At 43.9% G+C, this 15,001-nt stretch overlaps 1 protein-coding gene across 2 annotated transcripts in view; it reads left to right on the forward strand.

Moving 5' to 3' along the window:
• The window catches only part of CLDN18 (claudin 18), a 35,286-nt gene extending 21,514 nt beyond the window's left edge, over positions 1 to 13,772 (forward strand). For both annotated transcript variants that reach the window (XM_050779728.1, XM_050779727.1), the window contains exons 2-5: positions 3,735 to 3,899; positions 4,714 to 4,831; positions 9,926 to 10,036; positions 11,093 to 13,772. In XM_050779728.1, coding sequence (XP_050635685.1) covers positions 3,735 to 3,899; positions 4,714 to 4,831; positions 9,926 to 10,036; positions 11,093 to 11,264 — 566 coding nt within the window. In that variant the 3' untranslated portion in view covers positions 11,265 to 13,772. The remainder of the gene's footprint in view (positions 1 to 3,734; positions 3,900 to 4,713; positions 4,832 to 9,925; positions 10,037 to 11,092) is intronic.
• Positions 13,773 to 15,001: the final 1,229 nt, after the last annotated feature.

The raw sequence follows: 15,001 nt of genomic DNA on the forward strand, positions 1-15,001 counted from the left end.
TGGTGCAGGGAATCAGGCTTTAGAGCCTGTTGACTCACCTGTTATCAGCTGATAAGCCTCTTGATCAGAATATCAAGTAAGAGAAAAAATGGCTAAAAGAGAAACCTACCTGCTACCTGCTTTGTGGCAGTTTTCTCTGTTTACTTATCTATAGAGAAGATTAGGATCCCAGAGGGTAGGACCGTGCAGGTGGAGGGGAAGGTGAGTTTACCACCATGAATCTCCATGGTCATTACTAGACATAGGAGGTTTCTAGCCATAAGCAGGGGAGCCAATTTCCTCCCACTTACTGGCACCTGCCCCCATGACAGTTGCCAGTGGGACCAAGACTGATGATCGTTGTTTGTAGAATTCTCTTCCCAGCAGAGAAGCAAAGTTAAAATCAGAAGTTTCTTTAGGGAGAAGAGAATCAGAATCAAGTATATAGAGATCAGTGGGATAGAACTAGAATAGGTGGACACTGTCATTCATACTTCAGACAGATATCTGGTGAGAAGGCTGCTAGGGCCTCTGTTCCTCAGACATTGCAGGAGGCACTTGAACAAGTTCTACATTATCTAACTCTCCTTTTTCAGAATTTCTCATTGATTGCCGATTTTTCTGGCATGACAAATTGCTTTATGATACAAACACACCTTAAAGTGAATATGCTGGCAGCTCCACTGATGTTTGACTCAGATGCCCATGATGTTGGCTGTTGTAGGAGAGGGAAATCTTCCCAAGGTGATTGGAGAGAGTTCTCTCCCAGGACTGCTGGAGGAGATGGGAATGCTGTCATCTTGAGAGTCACATTTATAAATAATCTACCAGGCCAGGTTATTCCCTAAGACGATTTGGAGAGTGCTTTCTTCCACATTCTTAGCATCCATTTCGGAGCATGATTGTTTATGGTTGCGTCTCCAAATTTGGAGGATACATTCTGTAAGAGTTTACAGATCCTTGTACCTTGATGGAAGGCAGGACTCTACCTGTTTTTCCAGAATAAGGTGCCTCAAAACAATGTGCTGTGATGGAAAAGTAATGATTTTGAGGCAGTTTTGGATTTGACTCCCAGTTCCGCCTCCTTTCCCTTGATGTGTGTCCTTGGACAAGTTACCTCACCTGAGTGTCCATTTCTTCAACCACAAAATGGGTGATAATTATATTATCTGCATCGTAGGGTTTTTTTTTCCCATGGATTACATTTTTTAATGTCTGAAAATTCCTTACTAGCTTTCACTCAAAAGTAGCAACTGCCTGTGAAAACTAAAGCAGGACAGAACTTTCTGTTTTGTTCACAGTTTCCTCTGAGCCTTTTGCCTATAGCCCTATAGGCAGATTCCCTCAGTATCTCCTTCAAAGAGAAAAAAAGTGATAAGCATTTCTCCTGTGTCTTTTCCATTTCCAAATCTCAATTTTGCCTGGGTATTATTAACTGGTCTCACTGAGGGTAGGAATGACACCTCCTTTGAGTGTACCCCACAATCCCCTTCTAGTTAAAACTTGGCAAGGTCTCCATCTGCATTTCTAGCTGGCTCCTGACTTGCTCCCTTGGGTCCAGGTGACAGGGGGAGCCTCATGAGGGTTTTGCTTCTCCTTTTTAAAAAATTCCTTTCTGGAAAACTACCCACCAGGATGCGAAAGGTGGCGATCTCCAAGAGTTGGAATAGCAGGTTATTGTTTTTTATTTCCTGTTTATAGTTTTCTATACATCTTGAAATTTTTATATTGAGCAGTTATTGTTTATATAACTAGGGAAAAAATCAGCAATTTCCCAAAAAAGAAAAATGATGCCCTTTACTTCTTCTCTGATACCACACTGTGGAATGCAATGTCTTTGCAGCTGTAAGACTTGGTGCGAGAGGTCCCCTCACATCTGCAAGGGGCTTCAGCAGCACTCTGGTCATGACTTCGAACTTGGAGGCGTGGAAACTCTCCAAAAACAATAAGACTCTAAAGGTTAGCATGTCTAGACACTGATGAAACCATCTTTCATAAGTTAGAACCACTTGATTTCAAGTAACAGAACCCCAACCTGAATTAGTTCAAACAGGTAGGGATTTTAAAATAATAATAATAATAATAATGGTGCTGGGATAGCACCTGAAACCTAAGGAAAGAATGTATGTGGACCATAGGAAAAGCTGGAGTCAGGAGCTCAAACACTGACTGTCAGGGCTCTCTACCTCCCTGTTGGGTTTGGTCTGCTTGCCATTATACAGCAGCTCACCGCCTGAAGGAAACCTTGGACGCCCAGGACAGCATCTTATACTTTCAGTCCCTGGAGAGAGACTGGCCGGATGCTCTCTGTGCCCAGCACAGGCATTCTGTATAAGTGTCTCACCTGCCCGGTTTGACTCAGATGCCCATGCTGGATTAATTTGCCATGGTCAAGGCACCGGGTATAAAGTCAGGGCCTGAAAGATCGAGGTCAGTATCACTACTCAAAGTAGGGCCTGTGTACCAAGCTGGCGCACAAACTATGTGTTACCCACCTGAACAGTTCTGGTACCGAAATCAAGAATAAATATTTCTAAACATTTATAACAATTTGACATGTCTGTGACACTCAAGCAGGTGATTTTGTATTTTGCCAGGATGTCAATTTGTGACAGATTGGAAATTTAAATTTTTAAGTAGTTTGAAAAACACTGATTGAAGACATGGCAACTCCTTCAAAAATCATGGACTTAGGAAAAAAGGGGATATACTGGAGGAATAAAATAATTGGTGTCTAGCACATAAGTATCTCCACACAGTTTTGCAGTTCAGCTCCACCATACCAACCCACACTAGGGGCCTTGCCTACTGGAACACATGAAGGACTAATTTGTCTTCCTTGTTAAATTATTTATACTTGTAATAGACACGCTTAGTGACTGTCATTCCCCACTTTGGCATAAGCTCCATGACAACAGAGACCATGTCTGATCTGTTGTTAGCTACTGTCATCCCATGGCCAGTCAGGAGGGCTCAGTAAACAATGATTGCAATGAGTCACAGCAATTTAAGGATGCACTAGAAACAACTTTGGGTATATCTGGAGGTAAGGGCACTGCAGAAGAGTCCCTGTAGGGCCTATACATACGACTGATTCCTAGAAAGGGAACCGCTGATAAACTGTGGTCCAGTTGAAAGGCCTAATATTGTTATATTGATCTTTTTATATACATCTAAAACCTACAGCTCACCATAATCTTAGTAGTTCCTTGTGGAAAGGGACAAAATTGAGTATCCTTGGTATATCACTTAGCAACCTTGGCTTCATCATATGCTATAAATGAATTCTTGGTTTCCTAAAGTGGACACAACTATGTAAAACTTTTATCACATACGGAAGCACAAGAGAAGAAAAATATTTGGGTTAGAAGTCACAGCTATAAGCTCTATCAGTAATTCGAACTCTCACCTTAGACAAACTATTTTCCCTTTCCGGATCCCAGATTATCAAGCTGTAAAAATGAGGAAGCTGAAATAGGTACAATCCAAGGGCCTCCCCGGTTCCAACCATCCATAATTCTCTGATTTCGTAGACCTCTGAGTGCATGTCCTTCATCAGTCAGAGAATTGTAAGTGATGTATTTTGTATTTCCCACAATTCCACATCCTTTGACAATGGCAAGGTTCACAGTTTATGGACTTTGCTGTCTCTCAGGTGTTTGGTGCAGGTTAGTTGTGGTTTATTAAACCAGAGCCGAATCAAGTGTGCTGAGCTGGTCTGATTCGTCTGCTGTGTCTTGCCCCTTGTCCCACAGCCATGCTGCAGGCAGTGCGAGCCCTGATGATCGTAGGCATCGTCCTGGGTGCCATTGGCCTCCTGGTATCCATCTTTGCCCTGAAATGCATCCGCATTGGCAGCATGGAGGACTCTGCCAAAGCCAACATGACACTGACCTCCGGGATCATGTTCATTGTCTCAGGTAAACACAGAGCCTGGAGTTCCCACTTCTGGAATGTCAAAGCCAAATCATTCTGGTGGAGAAAACGTGACTCCTCCCTACTCCTGAATGTGGTTCAGAACTTTTCATACTGAGATTCACGATCTGAGTGTGGAGGCCCAATTGCGTATCATGAGTGCTAAGGTCCGTCTTAGCTGCCACTCCAACCCCAATAGAAGAGGTTCTTAGCTGGATGCAGTGCTTCACGTCTATAATGTCAGCACTTTGAGAGGCCAAGACAGGAGGATCACTTGAGTCCAGGAGTTCAAGACCAGCCTAGGCAGCATTGTGACACCCCATGTTGATTAAAAGAAATGGTTTTTTATTAAAAAAAAACAAACAAACAAACAAAAACAAACAAACAAAAAAACTTAGTAAGCTTTTGAATCTTAAATTCAGCTGGAAAAAAAAGGTTCTCAACCCTAAAAGAGTCATGTGACTTGATCCCTAAAAGGCATTTTTTTGGCGAGGCTTTAGAAAGTGATTTTAAGGGAAGATATCTTGACATTACCAAAGAAACAGACCAAAAATATTTGGACTATTGAGCCTTGGTCCCAAGATGTATGAAAAATTTCTTTCTGTACACACACATATTCTTCCACAATTAGCAAGATAAAACATTCTAAGCACCTATCACAATGTTTAGCACATAGCGAGAATTCAGTAATCAATGCTTGGTTATAAGGATACAATATTCTGCAGCCTACTCATCTAAACTCATCTAGGCATAACCTGCCTCAGAAACATTGTAATCCCTTGAAACTAACTCTGGAGATTTCTTTTTCTTTGCCCATAGGTCTTTGTGCAATTGCTGGAGTGTCTGTGTTTGCCAACATGCTGGTGACTAACTTCTGGATGTCCACAGCTAACATGTACACCGGCATGGGTGGGATGGTGCAGACTGTTCAGACCAGGTAACCTCCTAATCTAGGTCTCGTCATTCACCATGATGAATATTGTTATAAGAATCTGATTAAACACATGCGCCTAATGTGACTGTCAGTGCCTGAAATACCAAAAATTTATCAGAGACAACCATGCCATATCATAAATCAACAATCACCTGTAAATTCATAAACTTCATTTCAGTGAAATATCCTTGGTGATATGACTTGAGGCTGATCTGACATTTGCATTGAAATACAGTGACAGTTCATAGTATTTATCTAACACTCTTACACAAGCCCCATTGTGGTGGCGATGAAACAGGCACTATTAACCCAGGCAAGTAAATGAACATCAACTTACATCTACAGTCCATAACTGGAACCTGGCTAGGAACAGGTAAATGTTTGAATAGAAATTAGCAAGGTGCAGTAGGGGTGAGAAAAGTGATGTTCCTTTCTGGTATAGCTGCCTCTTTCTCTCATTCATTAATTCATTTATTCTACAAATGTATTGATCACCTGCTGTAAGCCAAGACATGTTCAGAGTGCTGGAGATACAAAGTCCCCGCTCTCACAGGGGGTACAGTCTGGCAGAGGGAGCTGAAACCCCACTACAATTTGGTGTCTGAAGGAGAGTAGAACTTTTAAAAGACGGAAAAACAATACCAATGCCCATATTCATGTAGTCACTTTAAACGGATATATCTCATAGCAAGAAGCTGGAGCAAATTCCTGAAAAAGAAAGATCTTGTTCTTGGGAAGAAATATAAATATTAGACCTCAGTGACCTGCATCTCTGGATGCATGCACTTGGCACTTTTTCCAGCCACATCAACATGAGGTACAGACGGAGAATGAGGGTATGATAAATCCATTACCCTCCGGCTCCCTGGAACTCCAATCCCCACTCATTTTTCTGCTTTATTTCAAGAATGTAAAGGAAGTGATCCCCAAAAACTTCCCCAATCCTACTCTATGTTCCTCTCATGGTCTCTTAGTTACAGGTGCAACTTAGAAGTAGGTTGACCAACTCATGCCAGTCTGCCTGAGACTTTCCCAGGTTTAGCACTGCAAGTTCCACATTCTGGGAAACTCCTCCATCATGGCCAAACCAGAACGATTGCTCAGGCTACTTAGAAGAGCCCACCTTTCCCAGAGCATTTGGGTACCTGGGGTCATTGCGCTTGCCCAGAGGAGCCATCTACCAGCCACTTTGCACTTAGCACTAATACCTGCCATCACTCTCACACCATCTCCCTAGCACCGGCCCCTGTCCTGTGGGCAGGGAGCTTCAGTCCTGGAATTAAGACTATAGAATTCTGAAAGGCCTCCTGAACTTCCCCCTCCGTGGATGGGCAGCTGTCTTTCCCTTTCTTTTGTCTTCTCCTTTTCTCCACCCAGAAGGCTTACAAGACAGCCCAGCTGCCAAGAAAGACCTTGGCAGTCACCTTGATGGAGCTTTGGTTCCAGTGCCCCACTTGGTCCTGGAACCCCCCTCCTTCTCCTGTTCCCCGACTCTTATTATTGCCACGTTGTATGTAACAGTGGCAGAGCCTAAGCCCCAGACTAGAGCGGCAAACTGCCTGCCCTCACACTGTACATAGACTGCAAGGTATTTTGTATAAAACATTTCATTTTATAATCTGAACCAATCACCAACTTTTAACAATTAGAAGGGTTAGGCCAGGAGCGGTGGCTCACGCCTGTAATCCCGGCACTTTGGGAGGCTGAGGTGGGCAGATCACAAGGTCAGGAGTTCGAGACCAGCCTGGTCAATATGGTGAAACCCCGTCTCTACTGAAAATACAAAATTAGCTGGGTGTGGTGGTGGGCACCTGTAGTCCCAGTTACTTGGGAGACTGAGGCAGGAGAATCACTTGAACCTGGGAGGCAGAGGTTGCAGTGAGCCGAGATCGCGCCACTGCACTCCGGCCTGGACGACAGAGCGAGACTTCGTCTCAAAAAAAAAAAAAAGATTAGAAGGGTTAAGGACTGGGTCCCTCAGAAACAGATCCTGAGAAGAGGATCCCAGTGCCAGAGTTTATTAAGAAAAGGGAGATGGGTTAGTAGGAGAGGGAAGCAGGGCCGGGAAGGAAGGGAAGCCAAGCACGGGCGTGATTTCAGGTGAAGCCCTGGGACTCAGCCTGATCCTGAGGAGAGCTGTGCAGTGCAAATTAGACGCCAGAGTTGTCTCAACCCCAAACTAAAGAGCTGAGCTTTCATACCTTGGTGCCAGTCAGTCCCTGTGGGCAGAGTGGCTTCAGTGGCTAAACCAAAGCTAGAATTCCAGAGGCAGCCACAGGGGCCAGCAGGTAAAGGCAAAGGAATACACAAGCAGGGGAAGAGACCCACAGAAACAGTTAAATGGTAGAGCACCACTAGGGCCTACGACAAGGAGACCTCACCGCCCACACACATACGCATACTCTGTTTTCCAGCTTTGTGTAAAAACTCAGAAGATCTGGTAGCATTGCCCTGGGCCCTCATTCTCATATGACCTCCATCTCTGCAGCTGAGAGGCAGCTGCCCTTCTGGCTAGGACTCATTCTGTCCAGTTTACCACAGTCCCCACTCTGCCCGCATAGCCCAACTCATGCTTATAGGGATTTTTCCATATATTACAGTTGAGAAAACAAAATTATGTTCTTCTATCTAGCTCACTTCACTCATTTAAGTTTCTTGCCTGTCCCAGGTAAGTATTTAGGTTTGCTAACCTTGACCCAGAGTATCTAAGTTGAGGAAAAGGACTTCGTCCCTCATGCCCAGAAGATTCATTAACAATGAGAGCTTTGAAGGCAAAGTGACCTGAATTTGAATCCTGACAATATCGTGTCCTTCCTGGGTCATTGGAGAAGTTCCTCAGCCTCGCTGAGCTTCAATCTCTTCGTCTGTAAAATGCGAGTGACAGATACTATCACAGTGGTTATTGGGAAAATTAAACAAGACAGTGGTAAAAAGCACTTATCACTGTATCAGTAAGGGCTTCATACATGGTAGCAATTGTTGTTATCATCATTAGCATTAAGCAATCACTCAACCATCCATAGGGGTATCAAGGACAGGGGCTCTGTCTGTGTCAGGGCCCACGGACCAGGGCTGTCACCAGGAAATCACCTAGGGACCACCCTAGGAAGAGCCCCAGGAAAAGATCTGCTGTTCAGCCCCCAGCCACACCGGGTAGGATGACGGGGCAGGGCTCTTCATGCCAAGGCAGAAGCCCTTAAACCAAATTTCTGTCTTTTTCCCAGTCCAAGGAAATAAAAATAGCCTATAGGTAAATTTTCTCCCAGAACTTTTTCAAGGACTGAACTCAGTCAACCAGTTTTGCTCTACATATTAATACTACACTTGGTCATGAAGCTTACTTTAATCCTGCTAAATGTGTGTGCTTTTTTTTTTTTTTTTTTTTTGAGACTGTTGCCCAGGCTGGAGTGCAATAGTGCGATCTCGGCTCACTGCAACCTCCGCCTCCTGGGTTCAAGCAATTCTCCTGCCTCAACTTCCCAAGTAGCTGGGATTACAGGCACCTGCCACCACGCCCAGCTAATTTTTGTGTTTTTAGTAGAGACAGGGTTTCACCATGCTGGCCAGGCAGGTCTCGAACTCCCGACCTCAGGCGATCTGCCTGCCTTGGCCTCCCAAAGTGTTGGGATTACAGGCATGAGCCACCACACCCAGCCAATGTGTGTGCTTTTAAAGCACATCTAAAGTATTGTATTTTCTTAGGTTGCAGAGGTTTGCACACATATTACTTGTCTTCCTATTGTTGGTATAACGTTCTTAGCTTGTGTCGTAGACTTTAAACATATTAGTAATTCATCGAGTTCTACAAACAGTCCCTGTGCTCTTTGGGGAACGCAAAGGGAAACTTCCAAGGAGAGGCACTCCTTTTCCGTGCTGAGCTCTCCTTTTCTGCAGAGCTCGTGGAGCTGGAAATCAAGTTATCAGCTGGCATTAAAATATGCACTGACATCCTAACAGTTTTTGGTCACTTGAAGAAGGATACTGCTCTCCACCATCCAAAAATGTCCATTTGGGATCACAATTATTTTATTCTCAGGAGATTTTGTTCTCAATCCTGATCCGATGTAACTGAGTCCCATTGGAGGCAGGCCCCCTAGGCGAAGGGCACCAGCTTTGGAGTCAGACCACCCCAAGGTAGAATTCTCTTGTGAGCTGGAACAGAAGCACCACGAGCACAGCGTCTCTGTCTACCTTGTTCGTCCAGTGTCCCAGTACCAGGGCAAGGCTCTGCACATTGTAGGAACTCAATAAAGACTTGTTGAACAAATAAGTAAAGACATCAATAAAAGAAGGAATAGTCACTTCAACTTAGTTCCTTCTGAAGGTAATAGCTCTGCCTGCATGGATGGTTGTAAGGGTTATTTGAGATAAGTTAAGATGACTGCTTATTGGCCCATACTGAGAACTCAAGGAACTAAAATTCCTTCAGAAATAAGAATTTGAGATTGATTTTTTTTTTTTTTTTTTTTTTGGTCAGAGTCTCACTCTGTTGCCCAGGCTGGAGTGCAATGGCACAATCTCAGCTCACTGCAACCTCCACCTCCCAGGTTCAAGCAATTTTCATACCTTAGCCTCCTGAGTAGCTGGGATGAGAGATGTGCACCACCACACCCAGCTAATTTTTGTATTTTTGGTAGAGACAGGGTTTCACCATGTCGGCCAGATTGCTCTTGAACTCCCGACCTCAGTTGAACCTTGGCCTCCCAAAGTGCTAGGATTACAGGCGTGAACCACCGCGTCCAGTCGGGATTGATTTTATATCTCTCAAATTTCTCTTGCCAAACCTTCAAGACACTTTCTTTTGCCAGTAGAGAGGGGAAGGAGATTTCTTGAGATGTTTCACAAAGATTTATAATATTACAGTTGAGTGATGCTGGAATCCCCTGCTGTTTTGCCCCCTCGGTTTAGTCCCAATTCTACTCTCCAGGGTACCTGATCAGTTGGCTGTGACTCACAGGAGTGTGTGTTCAGGGGCATGGGCAGGGATGGATGTGGAATCCAAAAGTGGGGACAGAAAGAACAGGCACAGCCAGGTGCAGTGGGCAGAGCCTGGAGAGTTGAGTCAACCATATTGACAGCCACCATCTCCCCACCCAGGTACACATTTGGTGCGGCTCTGTTCGTGGGCTGGGTCGCTGGAGGCCTCACACTAATTGGGGGTGTGATGATGTGCATCGCCTGCCGGGGCCTGGCACCAGAAGAAACCAAGTGAGTCTCCCTGTTCCGCTGCAACTGGACGTTTTATTTGTTCAGGGTCTATTTTAATGTATAACTTGCAGCCAAAAAAAATTAATCTAGGTATATGGAAGAACTTTATTTGACTTAAGGATTATCGAACTTTCTCTTTTAGGGGAAACCTAAAGGATAGAATGGGAATATTTCAGCCTAGATTGATTTAAATGTGATCCTATTTGTAAGAAAAATCCATCCCTCTTGGTTCCTTCTGAGATTGTTTCGTAACTCCATGGTTCTCAACTAGGAGCAATTTGCCCCCCAGGGGATATTTCGCAACATGTGAAGACATTTTTAACTGTTACAATTTTGGGAGGGTGGGGGAAAGTGATACTGGCCTCTGGCAGGTAGAGGCCGGGGATGCTACTAAACACCCTACAGTGCACAGAACTGTCCCACAGCAAAGAAGCATCTGTTCCAAACCGTCAACAGTGCTGCTGCTGAGAAACTCCGCTGTAACTCCCCACATTGAACTGGTGTGGGGAGAGCTGGATTCTAGTGTGGTTCTGCTGCTGACCACCCCTGTGACCTCCAGCAGGTTATTTGCTCTCTGTGTGCCTCTATCACCTCATCCATGAGATGAGCAGCTTGAGGCAATGAGCTGAACGTAGGTACCTTCCAGCTCACAAATTCTATGATCCTTTGATGTAAAATGTTCCCCTGGACATTGTTTCTGGTTCAACTTTGTTTTTATTGATTAACAGAGGGAACTCATTAGTTACTGAGGATTTGGGGATACCTCTCTCCACCATCCAGAAATGTCCATTTGGAATCACAATTATTTTATTCTCAGGAGATTTTGTTCTTGGCTCAGCAAAGCTCTAAAGTGCAAGAACTTCTGTTCCACTGCAGAGGCAGAAAAACCAGTGTACCAAAAACCAGGGTTACTAACTATCCTGGTTTGCCCCGGACTGATGGGTTTCCAGGGACACTGTACTTTCAGTGCCAAGACTGAGACAGTTTAGGGTAAATAAGAGGTTGGGCCTCCTGACAAAGACATCTACGATCTTGGAATGTTTATTTTTCTTTCAGCTACAAAGCCGTTTCTTATCATGCCTCGGGCCACAGTGTTGCCTACAAGCCTGGAGGCTTCAAGGCCAGCACTGGCTTTGGGTCCAACACCAAAAACAAGAAGACATATGATGGGGGTGCCCACACAGAGGACGAGTTACAATCTTATCCTTCCAAGCACGACTATGTGTAATGCTCCAAGACCTCTCAGCACAGGCAGAGGAAACTCCCAAAGAGCTCACCCAAAAAACAAGGAGATTTCATCTTGACTTCTTCTTGCTTTTGACTCACAGCTGGAAGTTAGAAAAGCCTTGATTTCATCTTTGGAGAGGCCAAGTGGTCTTAGCCTCATGTCTCTGTCTCTAAATATTCCATCATAAAACAGCTGAGTTATCATTTATGAATTAGAGGCTATAGCTCACATTTTCAATCCTCTATTTCTTTTTTTAAATGTAACTTTCTACTCTGATGAGAGAATGTGGTTTTAATCTCTGTCTCACATTTTAATGATTTAGATAACTCCCCCCTCTTCCTCCTAGTCAATAAACCCATTGATGATCTAGTTCCCAGCTTATCCCCAAGAAAACTTCTGAGAGGAAAAGGAGTAGATCGACAGACATTATTTTCTGCTGTTTGACTTTTGCCTCCCCACCCCTAGCTTGGCTACTAATAAACACTTACTGAAGAAGAAGCAATAAGAGCAAGATATTTGCAATCTCTCCAGCCCATGCTCTGGGTTTTCTTACGCTGTGATCTTAAACATTACCAAACCGAAGTGATCTTCAGCTTGAGGCAACCAAGCCTTTCTACTGCTGTTAGCATCTTCTTATTCCAGCAAGACCATTCTAGGAGTTTCCTGAGCTCTCCACTGGAGTCCTCTTTCTGTCACGGGTCAGAAATTGTCCCTAGATGAATGAGAAAAAAAATTTTTTAATCTAAGTCCTAAATATAGTTAAAATAAATAATGTTTTAGTAAAATGATACACTATCTCTATGAATTAGCCTCACCCCTACATGTGGATAGAAGGAAATGAAAAAATAATTGCTTTGACATTGTCTATATGGTACTTTGTAAAGTCACGCTTAAGTACAAATTCCATGAAAAGTTCACTGATCCTAATTCTCTCCCTTTGAGGTTTCTATGGCTCTGATTATACATGATAGTAAGTGTAAGCTATGTAAAAACTAAATAATGTCTGGGCGCAGTGGTTCATGCCTGTAATCCCAGCACTTTGGGAGGCTGAGGAGGAAGGATCACTTGAGCCCAGAAGTTCAAGACCAGCCTGGACAATGTGGAGAAACCCTGTCTCTACAAAATACAGAGAAAAAATCGGCCAGTCATGGTGGCATACACCTGTAGTCCCATATCCTGGGAGGCTGAGATGGGAGGATCACTTGAGCCTGGGGAGGCTGGGGCTGCAGTGAACCATGATCAGACCACTGCACTCCAGCCAGGTGACATAGCGAGATCCTGTCTAAAAAATAAAAAATAAATAATGGAACACAGCAAGTCCTAGGAAGTAAGTTAAAACCAATTCTTTAAAAAAAAAAAAAAATGTTGAGCCTGAATTAAATGTTATGTTTCCAAGTGACACATATCCACATTGGCATGGTTACAAGCCACTGCCAGTTGGCAGCAGCACTTTCCTGGCACTGTGGTCGGTTTTGCTTTGTTTTGCTTTGTTTAGACATGAGGTCTCACTTTCCAGGCTGGCCTCAAACTCCTGCACTCAAGCAATTCTCCTACCCTGGCCTCCCAAGTAGCTGGGACTACAGATGTGTGCCATCAAAACTGGTCAGTTTTGTTACTCTGAAAGCTGTTCCTTTCTCTGAATTCATCTAGAGTGGTTGGACTGTCAGATATTCGGGCAAAACTGGAAGTTCTTTGTAACCACACACCTTCCCTGAGCTTACATCACTGCCCTTTTGAGCAGAAAGTCTAAATTCCTTCCAGGACACTAGAATTCCATCCCAGTTCCAAAGCCAGACAGACCCCCTAGGACACTGAGGTAAGAGCAGTCTCTAAAAACTACCCAGAGCAGCATTGGTGCAGGGGAACTTGGCCATTAGGTTACTATTTGAGAGTAAAGTCCTCAAATCAATAGCACATACAAAAGTGACCTCCAAGGGGATTGGTGAATACTCATAAGGGTCTTGAGGCTGAATAGACTATGTCTGGAGAAAGAACAGATTATGCCCCATTAAATAATAACAAGTTGTGTTCATCAAGAGTCAGAGCAGTGAGCTCAGAGGCCCTTCTCACTGAGACAGCAACATTTAGACCAAACCAGAGGAAGTATTTGTGGAACTCACTGCCTCAGTTTGGGTAAAGGATGAGCAGACAAGTCAACTAAAGAAAAAAGAAAAGCAAGGAGGAGGGTTGGGCAATCTAGAGCATGAGGATTGTTAAGTGCTCTCTGGATTTGAGTTGAAGAGCATCCATTTGAGTTGAAGGCCATGGGGCACAATGAGCTCTCCCTCCTACCACCAGAAAGTCCCCTGGTCAGGTCTCAGGCAGTGCGATGTGGCTCAGCTGGGTTTTTAATAAGCACATTCTCCATCCAACACTTAATTGTTTGAAAGCCTCCATATAGTTAGATTGTGCTTTGTAATTTTGTTGTTGCCCTATCTTATTGTATATACATTGAGTGTTAACCTGAATGTTTTGTTACTTAAATATTAAAAACACTGTTGTCCTACAGTTGAATAGCTTCTGCTCTGTTTTCATAAGTTTTGGGAAGTGGAGGTGGGAAGTCCCAGCACCTCAATGCCGGATGCGTCTTCATGGGAGTTTTTCTGCTTTCAGAATCCGTTTCTGCTCAGTAGCAGCCTAGCTGCCTAGAGGACAGCTAGGTGTTGGTCCAGACCAGTTTGTGGTTTCTGCAAGTTTGGAAGCCTTAATGAAAAGGAGTTCCCAGAGCAATCAGGCATGCAGCATGGGGTCCAAGGATCCAGTTTAGCCTGTCTGACCCTAAGTGCACCAGCCCAAAGTGTCTAACGTCATTGGCCTGTTTGTGGGCCAATAAAACAAGAGAGCCAGTGCCTGCCCTCTTGATGCTGCCAAGGGTTGGGTTGACCAGCTCGATAAACTGAGGCAGTATCAAGCTACAAAAACAGCATAAGCTTTATAGTCAGAACAGCCCAACCTCAAATCCAGGTCATACTACTTCCCAGCTATGTTAGCTTGAGCAAAGCCCTTAAGCTTTCTGAGTCTCCGTTTCCTTATCTGTAAAATAGGGATGATAAGGATAATGGAATAATACAAGTAAAGGACCCACTTAAGTGACAGAAAACCAAGCAGCACAACTTTAAGACAAAGAGGGCAATGTTTATGTAACTGGGATATCTGAGGCCAGGGTTGGCTTCAGACACAACTGAATCAAGGGTTATGATTAAGACTCTAGTTTTCTCTGCCCATATCTCAGTTCTGCTTTCTTCTCTGTTGGTTTGCTTCTCAAGAAGATTGTGAGTTGTTGTGTTGGCTGCTTATATTTCTAGCCATAAAGCCATGTTTCAGCTATGGGAAACCTAGCCAAATGGAAGCATCTCTTTCCTTCTATCCATAGGAGAAAAATTCTAACAAAATACATTAGATTATTTGAGTAATGTACCCATCCCTAAACCTCTTCCAATAGCCAGAGCAGTGGAATCTAGTTTGGTGAAGCCTGGGTCCCCCAGTCAAAACATGGAGATTTGTCATATGCCCTGAAGACTTGTATTCTAAGGACCCAGGGTCCTTAAAAAATCAGGCAAACTCATTGCTTTGCCTCATTATTTTCTTCTTTTGGTTGAAACTGCAGAGCAAGTTTCAGAGATATAACTTCTGAGGTTCTCTGACTGACCAAACAGTATATAGTACAGAAGGGAAGGATCTGAGAGATTACTCTGGTTCTCAAAGCAAGCTGATAATTAAAACCTAAAAACTTAAAA

Source organism: Macaca thibetana, chromosome 2 (assembly GCF_024542745.1).
Source record: "Macaca thibetana thibetana isolate TM-01 chromosome 2, ASM2454274v1, whole genome shotgun sequence".
NCBI lineage: Eukaryota > Metazoa > Chordata > Mammalia > Primates > Cercopithecidae > Macaca > Macaca thibetana.